Source organism: Triturus cristatus, chromosome 9, assembly GCF_964204655.1.
Source record: "Triturus cristatus chromosome 9, aTriCri1.1, whole genome shotgun sequence".
Classification (NCBI taxonomy): Eukaryota; Metazoa; Chordata; class Amphibia; order Caudata; family Salamandridae; genus Triturus; species Triturus cristatus.
In genome coordinates this window covers 79,556,012-79,574,074 of record NC_140592.1, presented here as the reverse complement: position 1 = coordinate 79,574,074, position 18,063 = coordinate 79,556,012, and the positions used below count along the sequence as shown (strand labels likewise).

General features: G+C 45.8%; 1 protein-coding gene across 2 annotated transcripts in view; it reads left to right on the top strand.

Annotated features, from left to right (window-relative positions):
• The window catches only part of TRH (thyrotropin releasing hormone), a 68,695-nt gene extending 55,450 nt beyond the window's left edge, over nt 1-13,245 (top strand). For both annotated transcript variants that reach the window (XM_085624457.1, XM_085624458.1), the window contains exon 3: nt 11,457-13,245. In XM_085624457.1, coding sequence (XP_085480583.1) covers nt 11,457-12,043 — 587 coding nt within the window. In that variant the 3' untranslated portion in view covers nt 12,044-13,245. The remainder of the gene's footprint in view (nt 1-11,456) is intronic.
• Nucleotides 13,246-18,063: the final 4,818 nt, after the last annotated feature.

The following is an 18,063-nucleotide window of genomic DNA, read 5'->3' as shown; positions in this document are numbered from 1 at the left end:
TGTCCTCCCCATCCCAAACCTGAAACCTTCCAATGCTGCTCCTAGGCAGAAGGAATGAGTACCACACTCCATTGTTGGGAGACTGGCTGCGCTAAGACATTTCCGCAGTGCTTCCAAAACCTGTCCTGTACTGACCACCAATCGATTCTCATGCTGAAAAACCTTCCCAGCATTGCTTCCCCTCAGCTCCAGGAACTCTTGCATCTGAACCCATTGGCTTACCTCCACCTCACCTGAGTTCCTCAAGTGGACAAATGCCCCTTTCCCATTCTGGTCTGTCTTGCACTCCCTCAGTCATACTTCCATAACACTCGGTCCCCACTGAATGTCACCCATTGTGATTCCGGTTCCATTCCTTCCACCAGCTAGTTATGCAACCCTAAAGGCCCAGAATAACATTAACACAAACAGAGATCTGAATAATTGCACATCCCAGGTGGACGTGCATGCAATTCTCGCCTGATGCAGCAATGCCCTGAGGACTCCAATAGAGATTGGTCTCCTGAACCATGGTGACCTTCCATGCACCCTCAACCAGCCGTGCAACAGTCTCCTGCCCAACGCACCTCCACATGGGTCATATCCCCATCTAATCTTCCCATTCAAGGAAATTCCCACCAACTTCCCTCCAATTGGCACAGAGGATAAACCCCTCTCTATCGTAGCAAGCACAAACGCCACCATGTCTTCCCACCTCTGCATAAATCTGCCCCTGTCTTTCCATTGTTGCCTGGCTCCAGACGCCAAGAACTCTTTCCAACCCTGCACATACATCTTTCTCATAGAATCCGCTTAAGAGTGTCCCAGCAATAAACTTTCCTTAACAGTCCAATGTCCCATAGTCATCTTGTAAATGTAGGACCACCTTTGCCGCTCCCGCTGCCAAACCATAGAACCTCACCCACTGAGAACGAGAGAGTGCGTCAGTTACCCCGTTGTCCAACCCGGCAATGTGTTTTCCGGAAACACAATATTCTTTTTCAAGCACAACAACACCAATTTTCTCAGTGTCTTTACGTCCAAAGCAGCCATTCTGTTTACCATCTGCACCACTGCTGTGTTGTCTGACACAAATGTCACTCGCATATTATCCACCTCATATGCCAATTGTCTCACTGCAAACAGTAAAAGAAAAAACTCCAGGAATGTTAAAGTCTGACCCTTGGCCTTCCAAGCCAGAGGCCATATCTCAGCGCACCCATCCCAATCCACCCCAAAATGTTCTGTCCCTAAAACATCAGAGTATATTTCCACCTTTCAAGCTAATGGGTCATTTTGCAACCACATGGTCAACCTGTTATATCCAGTATGAAGTGTTTCCATATCCTCAGATCCTTTATCAACCCCCCCCCCCTCCCGCCCAGTCCCCCACACCCTGTGATAAGGCTTCATGGCCTCGGCAAAGCAAATATGAAGCTCCTGCAAAAAGTACCACCCGGCATGCAAAATTCAAATGCCCCAGCACTTTCTGCATCAACCACAACACACTTCTCCCTCTGCAACACCTCATCCTGTAAACTGTTCAATACTACCAGCTTATCACCCTGGAGGCTAGACAACATGGACACAGAGTCCACTCAATCCTCAAGAATGTCAGCCAGGTCGAGGGACCCTCTGTCTTTTCTGCTGCCAAGGGAACCCCAAATCGGTCTGCCATCACCTCTAGGGTGTTCATCAGCCACACACAGTGCCCCATGGCCCATGCCCTTCTAAGTATGAAAAATCATCTAGGTAATGCAACACCTACTCCGAGGCGGATACCAACCTTACCACCAATTCCAAGAAAGTGTTGAACGTTTCAAACACAGGACACGCAACTGAACACGCCATTGCCATACACTTGTCGACAATGTTCTCACCCTTATACTGTATGCCCAACAAGGAAAAATCTACTGTATGCACTGGGAGGAGGCAAAAAGCTGATTTAATTTCCACCTTGCCTCTCATTTCCCACACCACAATTCTGTGTCAGCCGTCTCGCTGTGTCCAAAGTTGCATATGACACACAACATTCCGCCTGATCAATTAAATCATTCACCGACGCCCCTTCCAGCCATGACTAGTGGAGCATCGGCCTGTACTCCCCACTGCCTTCTTCAGCACCATCCCCAACGGGGATACCACCAGGTCATTGCAAAGGGGGAGGGGGGAACATTCTCATCATTCTGCCCTGAACACCTAGTTCCCCAACTCCTCCCATACCAGGTCCTCTATTTCATAACAGGACCATAAATTATACACCCGCTGGCCTGCCTGGGGACCATATATGGTATTTAGAAAGCAAAATTAAAACCATCCCACAAGAAAGTTGCTGCTGCTCCATCGGGATACACTTTGAACCAAGGCAGCGTAGCTTCTGGCTTAACCGGAGTATCCGCCCTTTGCTGCCACTCCCTTACTGCTTGCCCCTCCCCATGAAACTCGTTTATCCTCGGAAATGCAGTGCAACTGGGAATACCACCCACCGTACTTGGAACAATCATGGCAAAACTTGCAGGGGTACCTATACACTCCCCTTTGATAAAGTTCCAGCATGCCCTTATGGGACCATGCCTGTTTGCACTCCCCTCCCCTCCCAGGGTGGGGTGATTCAGAAAGGGCTGGGGGCGATGGGCAGGCCGCTTGCCATGTGCGTGGACTGCACTGGCCTAGTAGGCGTCATATATCACAGTCACAACTCCTGGTCTATGTTCGCTAAGATTTCCCCAATGTTCTACTCCTCCAGGCCCTGAACTGCTCGTCATATCGCAACCAGCCAGCCCTCCAAAACCGATGTTGGCCGTCCTGATAATATCCAGATATTTCCACAATGCCACGCTGTGCTCTGTGGCCTTCACGCATATTATGTTGGCGTAGATCAGGAACGCCACTGTCCACATGATTATAATAGTAGGCACCTTCGGTCTCTTACCAACCTCTCTCTCCTCTATCTTTGAGTCCTCTTTGATCTGCATTTCTCTGTGCAGTAGTTTGAATATATCCAAATATTTAGTAGCCCAAATCTTATCAATAGTCAACTCATCATGTGACCTCCCAAAGGGTCCCAGATTCATATATATGGCAGCACCATGTCACTCCCTGTTGCAACCCCCTTTGTGCCTTGCTCCACCCCAAGGATATTGCCTGGCAGAGTGTCGGCCCGGCCCCCTTTTCTCGTTGCCCTATCTGTGAGCCACCCACTCTCTGAACCCGGTTACTCCCATCACAACTGCCCGCCCTGAACCTAGGTTCTTCTGGACATCGCGAATTAGACCCATAAGCCTGTTTCGGTACCCTGGCCACCTACCTCCACTTTCCTTTGTGCTGTTAAGAATAGCTCCCACGATTCCCACCACACCTTCTGCATCTGCTCAAACTCAGACACTCCTGCACCCTCAGACCCACTCCAGGACCCCTGTTATTCCCAGTCAAGCCCATTCCCCCCAAGATGCTGCTCAACTCTCGTCAAAGTCAAATCCCGGTCCCAGTCTCCTGGAACACCAGCTCTCTCCTGGATCACTTGCATCATCCTGTCGCTGGTCCATTCCACACTATTCCCTGGCATGCCTCTTACCCAGCCGTCAGCCCCTCCCCACGGGGCTAATGTCCCCACTGTTGGACCATCTTCCTCTATGGAGCTCGGCACCCTCCATAAATTGTTCTTTGTATTTGCAGTAAACCATTGCTTTCGAGCCCCTGTGTTTTTTAATTCTAGTTGTTACGAATTTGTTGGCCTGAGAGCAATGTATAACTTGATTGTTCAACAACGCTAACTCAGGGAGTAACATACCTCAACCCAGTAGATATCTGGCACTCCCACCACCCTACTGACAGGGACTACGCATTTTACTCGAACATACGCAAGACATATATTCATGGTTAGACTATTTCTTAGTTGCTAAAACACTATTGATCTACTTGCTGGATAGCATTTTCGATGACCGTTCTCTATCAGACCATGCCCCTATCTGGATTTCACTGACTCCCCCCCCTCCAGAACCTCCTTTCCACCCTTGGATGATCAATGGGGTGGCCAATAGAGTTCTCAGCTTCAGAGAGCATATAAAAGATGTCATAGAACAATATTTTACAGAGAACGACTCGGGGGAAGTCTCACCATAAGTGCTGTTGGATGCTGTAAAGGCTGTTATTAGGGGTGAATTGATGTCACACACGGCCACATGTGAATACCTCCACATACAAAATAGGAAGGATGCTGAATCCAGGTTGGCATGAGCGGAAGCACTTACACAACAAGGGAGCCTAGGGGGCTAACAGGGTAGGTGGCCCCCCACTCACAATCCTGAAATACAACAAGACCTACCCTATGAACAAGTTTATAAAAATTTCTTAAGTAGTGAGCAGGTACTCAATCTATGTAGTGCCTGCCTGACTCTACGTCACTGGTGTGCTTACCACATGTGTCATAAAAACATTGTGTCAAATGGTGCTATAAAAACCTTACTAGTGATTAGTTCTTGTTCAAGATAAGTAGAGAAAGTAAAAAAGGTGTGATAGGACGACAGCGCCTCACGGAAGCAGCCCCAACGAGGTATGCGTAGACTGGTACTCGCCTACTACCTCCTATTGTCATCATCGGTCGCTGCCGCCCAAACAGAAAGAGTAAAGGTGGAACAGAAATGTGTAGTATACTGCACTCAAACTCTACGTGATGGTCCTAATGACTCCTATCTTATCAGGCAACCTATGTGTTGCGGTGGTGTGAGCTAATCTGCAAAAACAGGAAGTGTCGACCCAGATTTGGTGAGTTGAGCCTGATCAGGACTCGAGTCACTCAGAAGTAAAACCGAGCAGCATAACACTAGCTATATGGTGCTTTATTCTCAGCTGTGTCGCTTGCTCATTTAAAAACCAACATGTTTCGTTGCCGTATTACTTTACCGGCAACTTCATCAGGGCTTGGGTCGACTGGTCTCTCTGCGAACGCTAATGTGTACCAGCGATATCTTTAAATCAGCACCCTCGAGGTGCTGTGTAGCGGCATACCTGCACCTCCATCATGTAAGTGTCTTGGGTATTTGTATACCGGCCCTTTTGGCTGTTAAAACCAGAGCTGCGGAACTTCGTTTCTCGTCAGTCTGAGCCTCGGGTCGTAACTCGCCCCCAGCGAGTTACGACCCGAGGCTCAGACTGACGAGAAACAAAGTTCCGCAGCTCTGGTTTTAACAGCCAAAAGGGCCGGTATACAAATACCCAAGACACTTACATGATGGAGGTGCAGGTATGCCGCTACACAGCACCTCGAGGGTGCTGATTTAAAGATATCGCTGGTACACATTAGCGTTCGCAGAGAGACCAGTCGACCCAAGCCCTGATGAAGTTGCCGGTAAAGTAATACGGCAACGAAACATGTTGGTTTTTAAATGAGCAAGCGACACAGCTGAGAATAAAGCACCATATAGCTAGTGTTATGCTGCTCGGTTTTACTTCTGAGAGACTCGAGTCCTGATCAGGCTCAACTCACCAAATCTGGGTCGACACTTCCTGTTTTTGCAGATTAGCTCACACCACCGCAACACATAGGTTGCCTGATAAGATAGGAGTCATTAGGACCATCACGTAGAGTTTGAGTGCAGTATACTACACATTTCTGTTCCACCTTTACTCTTTCTGTTTGGGCGGCAGCGACCGATGATGACAATAGGAGGTAGTAGGCGAGTACCAGTCTACGCATACCTCGTTGGGGCTGCTTCCGTGAGGCGCTGTCGTCCTATCACACCTTTTTTACTTTCTCTACTTATCTTGAACAAGAACTAATCACTAGTAAGGTTTTTATAGCACCATTTGACACAATGTTTTTATGACACATGTGGTAAGCACACCAGTGACGTAGAGTCAGGCAGGCACTACATAGATTGAGTACCTGCTCACTACTTAAGAAATTTTTATAAACTTGTTCATAGGGTAGGTCTTGTTGTATTTCATGAGCGGAAGCACCCCATAAGCAAAATGGCTCTAATGCTAGGTTACGAGAGTTCCGCAAAGTCAGGTGTGAATTAGAACAGATGCAGATGAAAGATGTCGCTAAAAAGCTTCTCTCTATTAAACAAACTTATTATGAGAAGGGCGATACGGCAGACCAACTATTGGACTACAAACTACGATGAGCTACCACCAGAAACCATATATCCAGCATCATAAATGCCCATGGGCAAGCTGCATCAGAAATAGGTGAGATGCTAGCGGTTTTTCATCAATATTATTCTGCTCTATTCACACACCAACAACTCGATGAAGCGATTCAGGATAAGTACCTATATGATTATACCGCCCGCTGACCTGAGGGTGACATCCGATCGTTGGAGAACAATATTACTATAGATGAGCTACGGGAGGTGATCAGTGCCCTCCCACTACAGACATCTCCAGTCCCCAATGGCTTTTGGCCTCTCTCTTTAAGGCATAAGCTCTCGGCTGGTTGAGACCCTCATCAAAACTTTTTTTGACCTCACATGTGGTCACGGACACCATGACCACGTGTATCCGTGAACATGCATGCCAACCCTCCCGATTCAGGCAGGACACTACTGATTTCAAGGCTAGTTTCCCACTCCTGAATTCCTATATGCAAAAACTCGATTCCTTGTCAGGCTTCTGCAGGCAAGGAATGGTCTTGTGTGACTAGGAGTACGCACTGACAGTAACCCGCTTCTGCAGGCCAATGCACAACATTTATAATCACACTCTCTCTGCCTACCATAGCGCTTTCTCCGTGCTCATGACAGGTAAGGAAAAAAAAAGATGGGGCAGATTTACAAGCCCCTTGCGTGACTTTTGCGCTGCAGTTGCGTCACTTTTTTGACGCAACAGCGGCGTAAACAATGCGGCCTAATTACAACGTGACGCATCTAGGGAGATGCGTCACGCTGTAAAGCCCTGCGCCACATTATACCTGCATCAGGTATAATATATGCAGGGTGGGCGTTCCCACGCAGGAAGGCCTCGTAAAAGTGACTCAGTGAAATCTACAAGATTTCACTGCGCCACTTTTAGGACGCCACTGCGTCAAAACCTTACGCCTGCTTCAAGCAGGCGTAAGTAGTGACGCAGTGTAGTGGGAATAGGCCTCAACACGCATTGCTGGAGTTGCGTCATGCTTGCGACACAAGCAAATCCGTGACTTTTCCGCCAACAGATGCATCAGAATTTCTGACGCATCTGTCAATCCTTGCGCCATAGTGCTCCGTATTGTAAATACGGCGCATCTATGGTGGCGCAAGGGTTTCTAAGGGTGGCGCAGGGAAAGTGATGCATTTGTACAGATGCGTCACTTTCTTGTAAATCTGCCCCGATATTTTCATTTAGTCCCAGTACATGACAATAGACCCAATGCAGCCTCAATAGAAGTCAATGGAAGATATACCTTTCACGGATTCTTTCTTTAAATCTCCCACTTTCCCCTTCTGAAATGTTGGCATGTATGGTGATGATCTTTGATGCTGGAAAGCATTAGTACATTAGACATACCTTGTGTCCTTATTGCCTGTATTTTTTTCCTCTTTTCCCTATGCACCAATGCACAATACTGCTGTATGTCGAGCTATATCGGTGTATGCCCCTCTCTCCCCCACACTGATTCCCTCCTTCTTTCATTTTGTAATCCCTCCCTCTTCCTGCATATGGTTTTGAGAAATTGAATGCTTCGAGGTACATCAACTGAAATGTAGGTGATTCAAATAAAAAGAATGTAAAGTCAAAACCAAGTCTGATACAATAAGGATACGCGGGTATTAATTGGAAACAAGCAAAATGTAGAAATAATAAACAATTGACCTCAATGGTCATAACATTCAAAGCAACAAAAAATGTTGAAGTAGGTTAAACTTTTCTAAACTGTTTTAGTATTCATTTTTCATGTAAAAATTGGACAATTTACCCATTCCCTGACTAAGACTAGGGCTTCATTCCGAGTGCTAGGGCTTCATTCCGAGTGCTGGCGCAAACACTCTTCGCAACTGATTTCTGATTCCAAGTTGAGTAAAATTTCAGCTCTCCTGGGGTTTTTCTCTAAATAAAGGCCTCCATGTGTTGTTTCCTGACTGGATTTCTTTTCAAGAGCAATTCCATACCTTAAAGGGTGCACTAATCAATTTATTGTCCCGAGCATCTTAACCGCATGGTTATTCTTATTACATGTACATTAGACCCTAAGGGCCAAATTACGAGTCCGCCGGTCCTTGGATCGCCAGACTCATGGTAGGGCGGCGGTGGTGGTCTACCGACCGGCACATCATGAGACCTTGCCGGTCGTGTTGCCATGGGACCACTGACTCTGATAAAGAACAGTAATTTCCTGGCAGTGGCGCATTGGTGAAGAGGCATCAATATGTTTGATGGGACTGCCGCAACATATTATGACTTTCCTCACTGCCACTGATTAAATGGAGGTCTTTCCACCATGAAAACAGTGGCGGTGAGGAAAGAAGAGGGGCCCCCATGTGCCTCACTTCATGTGGATGCACACAGGGGGTCACAGCATGTGCCTCCTTGTGTGCATGCATCCCCAGTTCCAGCATGGTCTGGACTTCATAGTCCATGCCATGCATGAACTTATTTTGACTTTCCAATGGTGGTTCCAAATTTATAGGCACCATCATGGGAACATCAAAGAATCGCCCGCCAATTGCTAAAAAAGTCATAATACAGTGGGCGGTTCTCACACAGGTTTGGAAGTGCGGCAGCAGAGGGGGCCCACCGACGCACCATCAAACTCATAATCGGGCCCTAAATGTTCACTACAGGGCCTCATTGAGTCTAGATCCTACAAACAAGATAGAATGGATTAGCTGTGGAAAGTCAGTCAGGTATAGCTAATCAGGGTTATACTAGGATAGATAATGGGCATGGGCTTCAAAATAAAATTTGCCCCCATTAGTGAATCAGAAAGTTATAAAAGTGGCCTATGTTTCCAAATTGGTGCAGTTTGGAACTTGTGAAGACACACTGCATATGTGTTTTGGAAGACTACAAGGGTCTGAGCTTGCTGCTGTCAATGTTTGTTTTAATATCAGCAAAATCAACAGCAAAACTGACCCAGCAAACCATAAAACAGGCCCACATACAGCCAAAAAAGCCCTACACACTGACCTGTCAGAGCAGCTCGTCGGGCAGCGCCCGTTAGCCCTGTAGGCCAATCCGACCGTGCTGCAATGTTTCCTTGGAGATTGCACATAGGTTCTAAAGACGCATAGAGGCTAATTCACCTTCATGTAGGAGGTGAATTAGCATAAAGGTGAAAGTCATGTAGGAGTACGTGAAAAAATACTCCTGCGACACTCTTTTACATATTCTTACATAGTTGAATTTACCCCAAAACAACTACAACTGGACTGTTCTAAGCATATACACATTAGTACAAATAGAAAGGACTGTTCCCTCTTTGCACTTTTACTTTTTGGGAGTGGGACATTCAGGGCTGATTGACACAGGCATGTAAGAGGAGGCGAACTCCTGTAGCACGACTCCCTGTCCTCATAAATACTTTTGAGAATTGGCCGCCTGCACTTCAGGTTTTGCAGTGATGATGCTGATCACACCTGCAGGTTCTCCTCGCTCCTTGCACCATCGGTGCTAGTGCAGGGTGGGGTTGCGCGTGGTCCGAGTTACATTGAGGTCCGTTTTCACGGATAGATGCAGAAAGCTCCTATTCTGACGCTGTAGCAGGTCCTTCTGGCTGCAGACTTCCAAAAGCTTTTTTGAGGAACACTTTATTGGTCAGCCCCACCCTTAGCTGGCAGGACATATCCCTTCCCTGGCTTGGAGAGGCTGGATCTGGGCCCGGGGTACTAGTTCCTAAAGAGAAGTAATTCTGAGAAGACAGCACAGACAGGCCTCGATACACCTGCTAACATCCCAAACAGGATTAGAGGGGTGTGCACTCCTGCTAGCAGACTCTACTTCTTCAGAGCTTCCAGACACTTGGGGCCTGATTCACAAAGGTAAATCTTCACTTTTATGTAATGTTATGATTGTTTGCTATTCACAAATGGATTGATAAGTTGTATCTTTGCCAATGTGGAGTCTCTGTACATAAAAATATAGGACAGTACTATCTTTTTTATGTGCGTAGACTCCTCCTTCGTAAAAATAATGCTCAGAAATCCCTTCGCGAATAGCAAAAATCGTAAATTTACACAAAAGTGTGCATTTACCTTTGTGAGGCCTGGTTTTACAACCAAACATACCTTGGCTGCCAAAGATGTTCAGAATAGTCGCACTGAGCTTCAGGATTGTGTTTGCAGCTGGTGTACCAGATGGACCAGGAAGAAACTTTCGGTTCAGCAGGAAGAAGACAAGCACAATAATCTCTAAATCAGGAGTGAGGTGTGCCTACCCAGGATGTTAAATGAGGGATTTTGAATGAGCATGGCAGGTGATGGATGAGGGCTGTATTATTTAGAGTTTTAAACTTTCTATAGTGTGGAGGATCACCCTAGTTGTTCATTGTTAAAAGAGTAGGTTTAAACTCACGTGTCACCCAGCACCAAAATATGATTTGATTTCAAAAAACGTGATACAATGCTAGTAATTCCACTGATTGCAGCTACGGATTCCAATTTGCTAGTACCTATTCTCAGCTGGGTTCCCATCCAAACCTTGTTCACACCTTCAAAAAGGCAACAGTTTCTTCTCATGCAAGTTCCTGACCCATGAATGTGGTAGGCTGATATCTTTCAGGCAGTGGCGGCCCGTGCAGGTAATCGCGGTAAGGCGGGCCGGGGTAGGGGGTTGTAAGTGACAAACGACGGCATTGCAAAACTAAAATAAATAAACAAATAAAACAGCTTACCTTGCGCTCGTAGCATTGCCGACTCGGCAATGCAGCGAGAGCAAGGTAAGTGTTACTTTTAATTTATTCATTTATTTTGTTTTCCCTATTCTGTCTTTTTTCACCGCCGCCCCCCCCCCCCCCCCCCCCCCCCGCACTGCACTGCCCCACCGTGCAGGCTTGGAAGTGACAGGAGTGACTGGTGGCAAGCACCCTGGTCTGGAAACAAGACTTATCAGGGTATGCTTAACTAACCTAGCACCAAAACTTGGGTTTCCTCTCCCCTATTTGTTACACTACAGTTTTAGAGCTAACTAGGGGTAGCAATTGAAATCCCCTCTGTTGCTACATCCAACATGTGACTTAACTAACCTGGCTGCTTGCTCTTTCAACTTTCGCTAGGTTTAACTACACATTCTTTGACCTTGTTCTCCGTCACTGATTGGTAGCATGCTGCAAATATACGTTTTTAATAAAATTTACAAAAAATTACAGCGGTCTTAGCATCATTGTCAAAGGTCATGTGTCATCACTTCCTTTGATGTCATCAAGGTCAAATGACGTGATGTTGCTTCCACGTCTACTATGATTCTAGTGAAATGAAATGAAATGACTGAATCGCTCTCCATGATTGTGATTTCGCAACACTGCTAAAGACCTAATTATCATGAATCTTTTTCTTACGTAGGGCTGAAGGGTATCCCGACAGAATGGCTTTCAAAGCGGCAACATCCTGGCAAGAGATACCAGGTAGACATGGAAAAGCGACAGCACCCAGGGAAAAGGGAGGATTCTGACGACACCCTTTTTCTGGAGCCTGAGAAACGACAGCACCCAGGAAAGCGAGATGAGGACGAAGTCGACAGCTATTTTGAGCTCCAGAAGCGCCAGCACCCTGGAAGGCGCTCGGCGGTCGAGCCGGATCTGGACTACCCCGTTTCACAATCGTCTTACCTGAATGACTTATCCAAGAGGCAGCACCCGGGCAAGAGGAGTACCGGTTACAGCAAGCGGCAGCACCCCGGCAAGCGGAGTTGGGAGGAAGAGTCCGAGGATGAAGACGCTGTAGACCTGGAGAAGCGCCAGCACCCCGGCAAGAGGTTCCTGGAGCCTGACAGCCTCGCCGACGCGACGCCCTGTGACAGCCAGGACTGCAGTAAAGCCAGCCTGCTGCTGGAGTTAGTTGATAATGCACAGAAGGGTAGAGGGGAGGAGAAGAGGCAACACCCGGGGAGGAGGTCTGTGTGGGAAGACGAGATGATCACCCAAGAGTGAGAGGGTGCAACCCTGTGCCATGCATCATCACATTGTCTTGGAGAGTTCTGTACGGCCACCGAACATTGTCCGAGTCCCCCAAACCCTTCTCCCATGACCAAAACCCCATGACCCCCTAGTCAAAATCCTTGATTTTAAAACAAACATCACATTGCCCTGACTTGTTAGTACATTATATCACCTTAAAGGAGAATTTCTCATTCCTTTAAATGTCACCTGTCTGGGTGCATACTGTAAGCAATTTTAGGCAAATGTACTCTGAAGTCTTCCCGTGCCCCCCTCAAACCGGATCCTAAAATAATCCAGTGGAGAGGCACTGGCCTATTAAGAGCTCTCCCACTTTCACATTAGGCCAGTCAGCCTACACAGTCCACTGCACGAGAAACCATTCAATTAACAAAGCACTTGTAATAAGGTGTCACTGTGAACACATTTCCGGTCGAGTACCTTTCCATTGGTGATTTCTGTATAGCCCAAATCAAAATGGCTGCTCTTAGACTTTAAAAAAGTGGATTGAAGGTAGGAAGAGAGGGGAAGTGTGAGAGGAAGGCAGCAAGAGAGAAATTGTAAGAGAGAGAAAGAATGAAAGAATGGGAAAAAGGAAGAGAAAGCATGACAAAAAGAGAGAGAAAAAGAGAAAGAGAGACACCCATAGAGGTAGAGGGAGAGAAGGAGGGAGGGAATGTCTCTTGGGCATTTAAGCTTTTCTTACCTCCCTACAATCCTTTAAGGAGGCTTGCTTACCCTTCCCTTTAAATCCAAAAATGCAAAAATCCCACATCCCATCCCATAATTCCTGCCTTTCACTAGGTGGCCCGCAAACCTCTCCCATGTAGAACCATGAAGACACAAGAAATGCCCCATCCCATAATCTGGGTGTTATGTTTTGGTGACGTAAACACATTCGAATCCCGCTTAGTACAATCTCCATCACTCCCCACTCCCCCCCCCAAAAAATATAAAACATGAAATTATTTCTCTTCAGTAAGAAAAAAATATAATGAACGTGCAAACTATTTTTTTAGCCAAAGATCTTATCTGTTGTGTCGATCAATAAAAGGTTTATTCTGAGCTATATATAAATATTTTAATACTGAGGTGAAAGTCTGTTCCTTTGTACAGAGACTAGCACAGTCCGCCTGCAAACCTTTGATTTATGTGAGATAATAAAGATTGCATCCGGGATACACCCGAACCCTCTATGGCTCTGTCCACCGTTTCTGCCTACGACTCACCTTCTTCACTATTAGGATTAGGAATGTTCACAATTTGGGGTCACGCCTGATGTGGCACGCTCCCCTGTGGTATTTACTTATGTGCATGGTGACTCGAATTATACAATTCTGTGCCATGCTGTTTTCCACATAATTATGGATTTGCCACATTTGCCACATAAGCCATCATCTGCTGCATACCATGATGATGTGTTGCTGCACAGTGGAAGGTTCTTTGTAAAGGTTCGCTGGTCACCTTTCAGTTACTTATTGCTGTATTTGAGTGTTAAATCGGCACTATTGAGGTGAAGTCTTTGCACAGATAGCGTCGACGTGAATAACATGCATTAGAAATGCAATAGGTCTCACATTTTTTGAGTTAGAGCTATTGGCGTTGTAAATGGCAATGTCTTTTATCCTTGTGTGATCACTCCACTGCAAACAAAAACACATAAGTAAACGAGCACTACCCATCAACGTCCACATAAACAGGAGTGGGAAATGTGTGAGCAGAAAAACAAAAGCAAACGCTGGTGTCCATGTACGGGGGCCATCCTTTAACTCTGAACGCATTTACACTGAAGTGAATGCCTGCTTGTGCCCCGGATGCACTAGTCATAGCGCGCTTCGTAATCAGGCCAGTGTGAGGCAGACAAAGCGCTCACCACTTGCCGCCTTCGGAGCGCTCCTTCTAGAAGGGTGGGGCCGTTTTCCATACGCTGCGTGCCTCTGTCAAAGTGGGAGGAGCACTCCACACGTTCGTGCCACAAGTGAAGCGCCCAACACACGCTGAACATCAAGCTCAGGCCAGTTTCTTGAAAAATGCGATACAACATGGAGTGCTGCAGACAAATATAATTAAGCAACAACAACATAGGAAAGGAAATAATAAACAAGCCATGTATTTCAGACTGCAGAACCCTGCTACTCAAGCCTCAATGCTAATTTTCTTATAAACAGAAGCCAAATAAAAGTTTACAGCCACCAATTTCCAAAAAGCCAAAATTAAATTTAAAAAAAATACATAAATGGAGGAAAAACTCTTAAAAACAGAAAATGTTACTGTCACTTCTGTTGCATTGACTTGCAGTCTGCTCAGAGCAAGTCCGAAGACAAACTCCTTGACCAACCACCCCCTTTGCTCTCAATATCTTCACTCAAATCTTCCACTATTGCCTGTTATTTTCTCTTAAAAGAAGTTACCTATTAATTAAGATATGAAAAAATGTAAAAGAAAATTCAGAATCTTATATTTGTGCTATGTTTATTAACTAAAAAACGTAAACAGGAGTATAAAACGTTTTAGAATTAGGAATTCTGTGCATTTTTCTTTTTCCCTTATTTGCAAAGCATTTTAGAATTACAAAGAACCTATTTTTATGAAAAGAACTCCCCCCATTTTTATGTTAAGTTTAGCTTTGCTCCATTTTTAGGTCCAACGTAACTGCACAGTTGTCACCAGACTTTCTGAGATCAACAAATAAAGAGCTTTCAATGTACTACTAAACACGAACTCTTTCAGTCAGCAGAGAAAACTACAGCTGCTCAAACATTTCACTCTGTGGTAATGTGCTTCTGCTTGTTAATTCTGCCCTAGAGAAAGCGACTTTGTTTTTACAAGGAGGGTGCTAGCAGCAGGGGGTGGAGGACGGGTGCAGTTAGGAAGCAAGAGGGGTTTTTGGGGGATTGACCAGGCGCCCTCCGCATAACCAGAAAACATCTGGGGCTCATGTGGAGTACAAGACCACCCCCCACCTTGTCCCCATCGCTAAAAAACCCTACAGCCTGTGGCCAAAGTAATTAAGGGTGTGGCTTAAAACACTTAAGCTGTATAGCACAAAACGTAACATTACACCTACAACAAGCCAGACCTACTGGCTTTGTCAATGGATGTAAATAAGCAACCACTATGACTTTGTTGTATATAATATTGAAAATGCTTGTGGGAGAGGTTGTGGTGTAAAGCTAGAGCTGCCGACTTTCAAGCTGGAAAAGCAGGTTCGAGCCACACATCGGCTTAACATCCTGTGATTCAAAACATGAATATGTCCTTGTGTAATGTAACTGGTGCTAATGTTTGCTCCAAGCTTGCGCTATATAAAACTGGAAAATAAGTCTCTTTGAAGTTACATCAAAAGCAGTGGCGGTTGGAACTATTGCAGAGTTAAGCTTTTCTTTGCTCCACCTGGAAGGTAAAAATGGAGAACCCAATAGGGACCCGTCTCGGCACCTGCTTTTAAGAACTGCCGGTGCTGAGCCCTGGCAGGACCCGGCCCAGTTAAAGCCCTGACCTGATGGATGCAGCAACATCACTAAGGAATACACACACAAACATATCAAATATAAACAATGCAATGCAACTCACACATGCTTTGCTGGAACTGGCGTGCTTTTGCGGAAATATTACCATTATCACTGCCAAACCAAAGAAACCCAATCCCTATAAAAGGAAGCCCAAAAACCAAACCACTATTCTACCAAAAAATAGCCCCACTGACGGTCGACATAAAAAAAGAGTAAATAAAGTAATAATGGCTAGAGCGGCTGACTATGAAGCTCAGGAACCATGTTTCAGCCTGCGTTGCAATACCTTCGGAGTGCAGGAGACAAGTAAAAAAAAAAAATGCACTTGCCAAACACGCAAATGAAAGGGACAAATGCTGCATTAACATGCAAGCACAGGCACACAAAGTAACAGAGCAGGAAACAAAGAAATAAAGAGTCCCCCAAAGAGCAGATCAACAACCACAGGGTAACGATACCGTACTTAGTCCCTGCTGCCTGGGAGGTACAGAAAAGAAAAAAGAGGGACAAAAAGGCAGGACTGACCACTAGCAAGCAAGGAATTTTAAAGGACATTGAAACAAACAAATCAAAAGCCGGGGGATGGCTTTAAACCCACAAGAGTAGTTACAACAGGTCTCGAATGCTCGACCTAAAAAAGACAAAATAATGAAGTAATTCTATCACAATATGTGCCATGTTACTCCACATACAATGCATTTTATTGCTGTATACTTTAGACATCCTTACCCCATAATTTTATTCTCCCCTGTTGAATACTTCCAGTGGCTCTGCTTTTGTGTCACGTTAATAACACTTTCCCATTCTCACCATGATCCTTGCAGGGAATGGTGAAACAGCCACTACCCTAACATTTCCCCCAGAAGTCATGTTTGTAATATCCAAGCATTACCCCAGCTGACAGAGCCACAGACCACCAGCCTGTGGCAAGCAAGAGCAGGTCTTAGTCCTCCTCCAGTCTATGATGCTTTTTTGGGAACAAATTGAGCACCCAGGAAATAGCAACAGTAAAGGATTCGGAATTTACTGTGTGTCGATTTGCACCCCATCCTAAGTTACAGACCTCAAAATGCGGGATTAGTAGAAATTTGCACAATTTCCAACACAATCTGCACCATGATTAACCTGGTCATAAGTGTCGGGTGAAATACCAACAGAAGGCTCGATTTGCACCTGAGGAGAATCTTATTTTGTATGCAAACTCCCATTTACACTCAGAACAATATTTGCACCCAATCCAGAATGAGCAGCTCATTAAAATGACAATTGCTGGTAAGTGATCATGGTGTTGTTACCAGTTTGTTACTCTTCTGCTTCCGGTGTGGGGCTATACCAAACAGAGTGATACCAAAGGGGATGATGGACGGAGCGCTTGAGCTAATCAAACACTCTCCCCCAGTCAACTGATCTGGGTTTAATCCATTATCATTCTTTAGCTCAGTCCACCTCCCCAGTTCAGACATGGCTCTATGTAAATCAGTCTGACCCTGTGCCTTCTGGAAACAACCCAGCATGAACTGCCAAGCCATGTCTTCCCTGGACCGGAAACAAGCATCCTGGGACCGGTTTCGGGTCCATAACCCTCATCAGCCAGGCTATCTTGAATCCAGTGGCAAAGTGAGCAAGGGACCCACATCTGGGCATACCCTGCCAACTTAGAGCAAACAAAGCGATACCAAAGGGGATGATGGACGGAGCTCTTGAGCTAATCAAACACTCTCCCCAAGTCGCATGCTTGTTTCCAGTCCAGGGAGGACCTGGCCTGGCAGTTCGGGCTGGACTGTTCCCATTGGGCACAGGGTCAAGACTGATTTGCATATGGGTGGGTTCAAACTGGAATGGCATGGTGAGCAAAGAAACGATGGATTTAGGCCCAGATCTCTGCACTGGGGTGCATGTATGATATTGTTCTGGATTCTGTCCATCAATACTTCTTTTTGCATTTGTCACCCTGAGTGGGATGGGTATGCTCAGACGTGAGTCCCGTGCTCTCCATGTCACTGGAATCAAGCTATTCTGGCTGAAGAGGAGTGAAACCCCGAAACCGATCCTAGGATGCTTGTTTCCAGTCCAGGGAGGACCTGGCCTGGCAGTTTGAGCTGGACTGTTCCCATTGGGCACAGGGTCAAGACTGATTTGCATATGGCTGAGTTCAAACTGGAATGGCATGGTGAGCAAAAAAACGATGGATTTAGGCCCAGATCTCTGTACTGGGGTGAATGTATAACATTGTTCTGCATTCTGTCAATCAATAGTTCTTTTTGCATATACCAAACAGAGGGCAGTCATTACCCAACAGCCCTTGGCAGGATTGTATGTCAGAATAACTTGGATAAAAAAAATGTGCTACAAAAATATTGACGAAAAAATATTGACTGCCTGATGATGGTCTAGGTAACTCTATACAGATACGTATAGATTTACGATTCCTAACTTCATTGAATCAGCAATTTCACCCACTTCACAGTGAGAGGTCCAACTTTTCCTTCTGGTTCAGCGCCG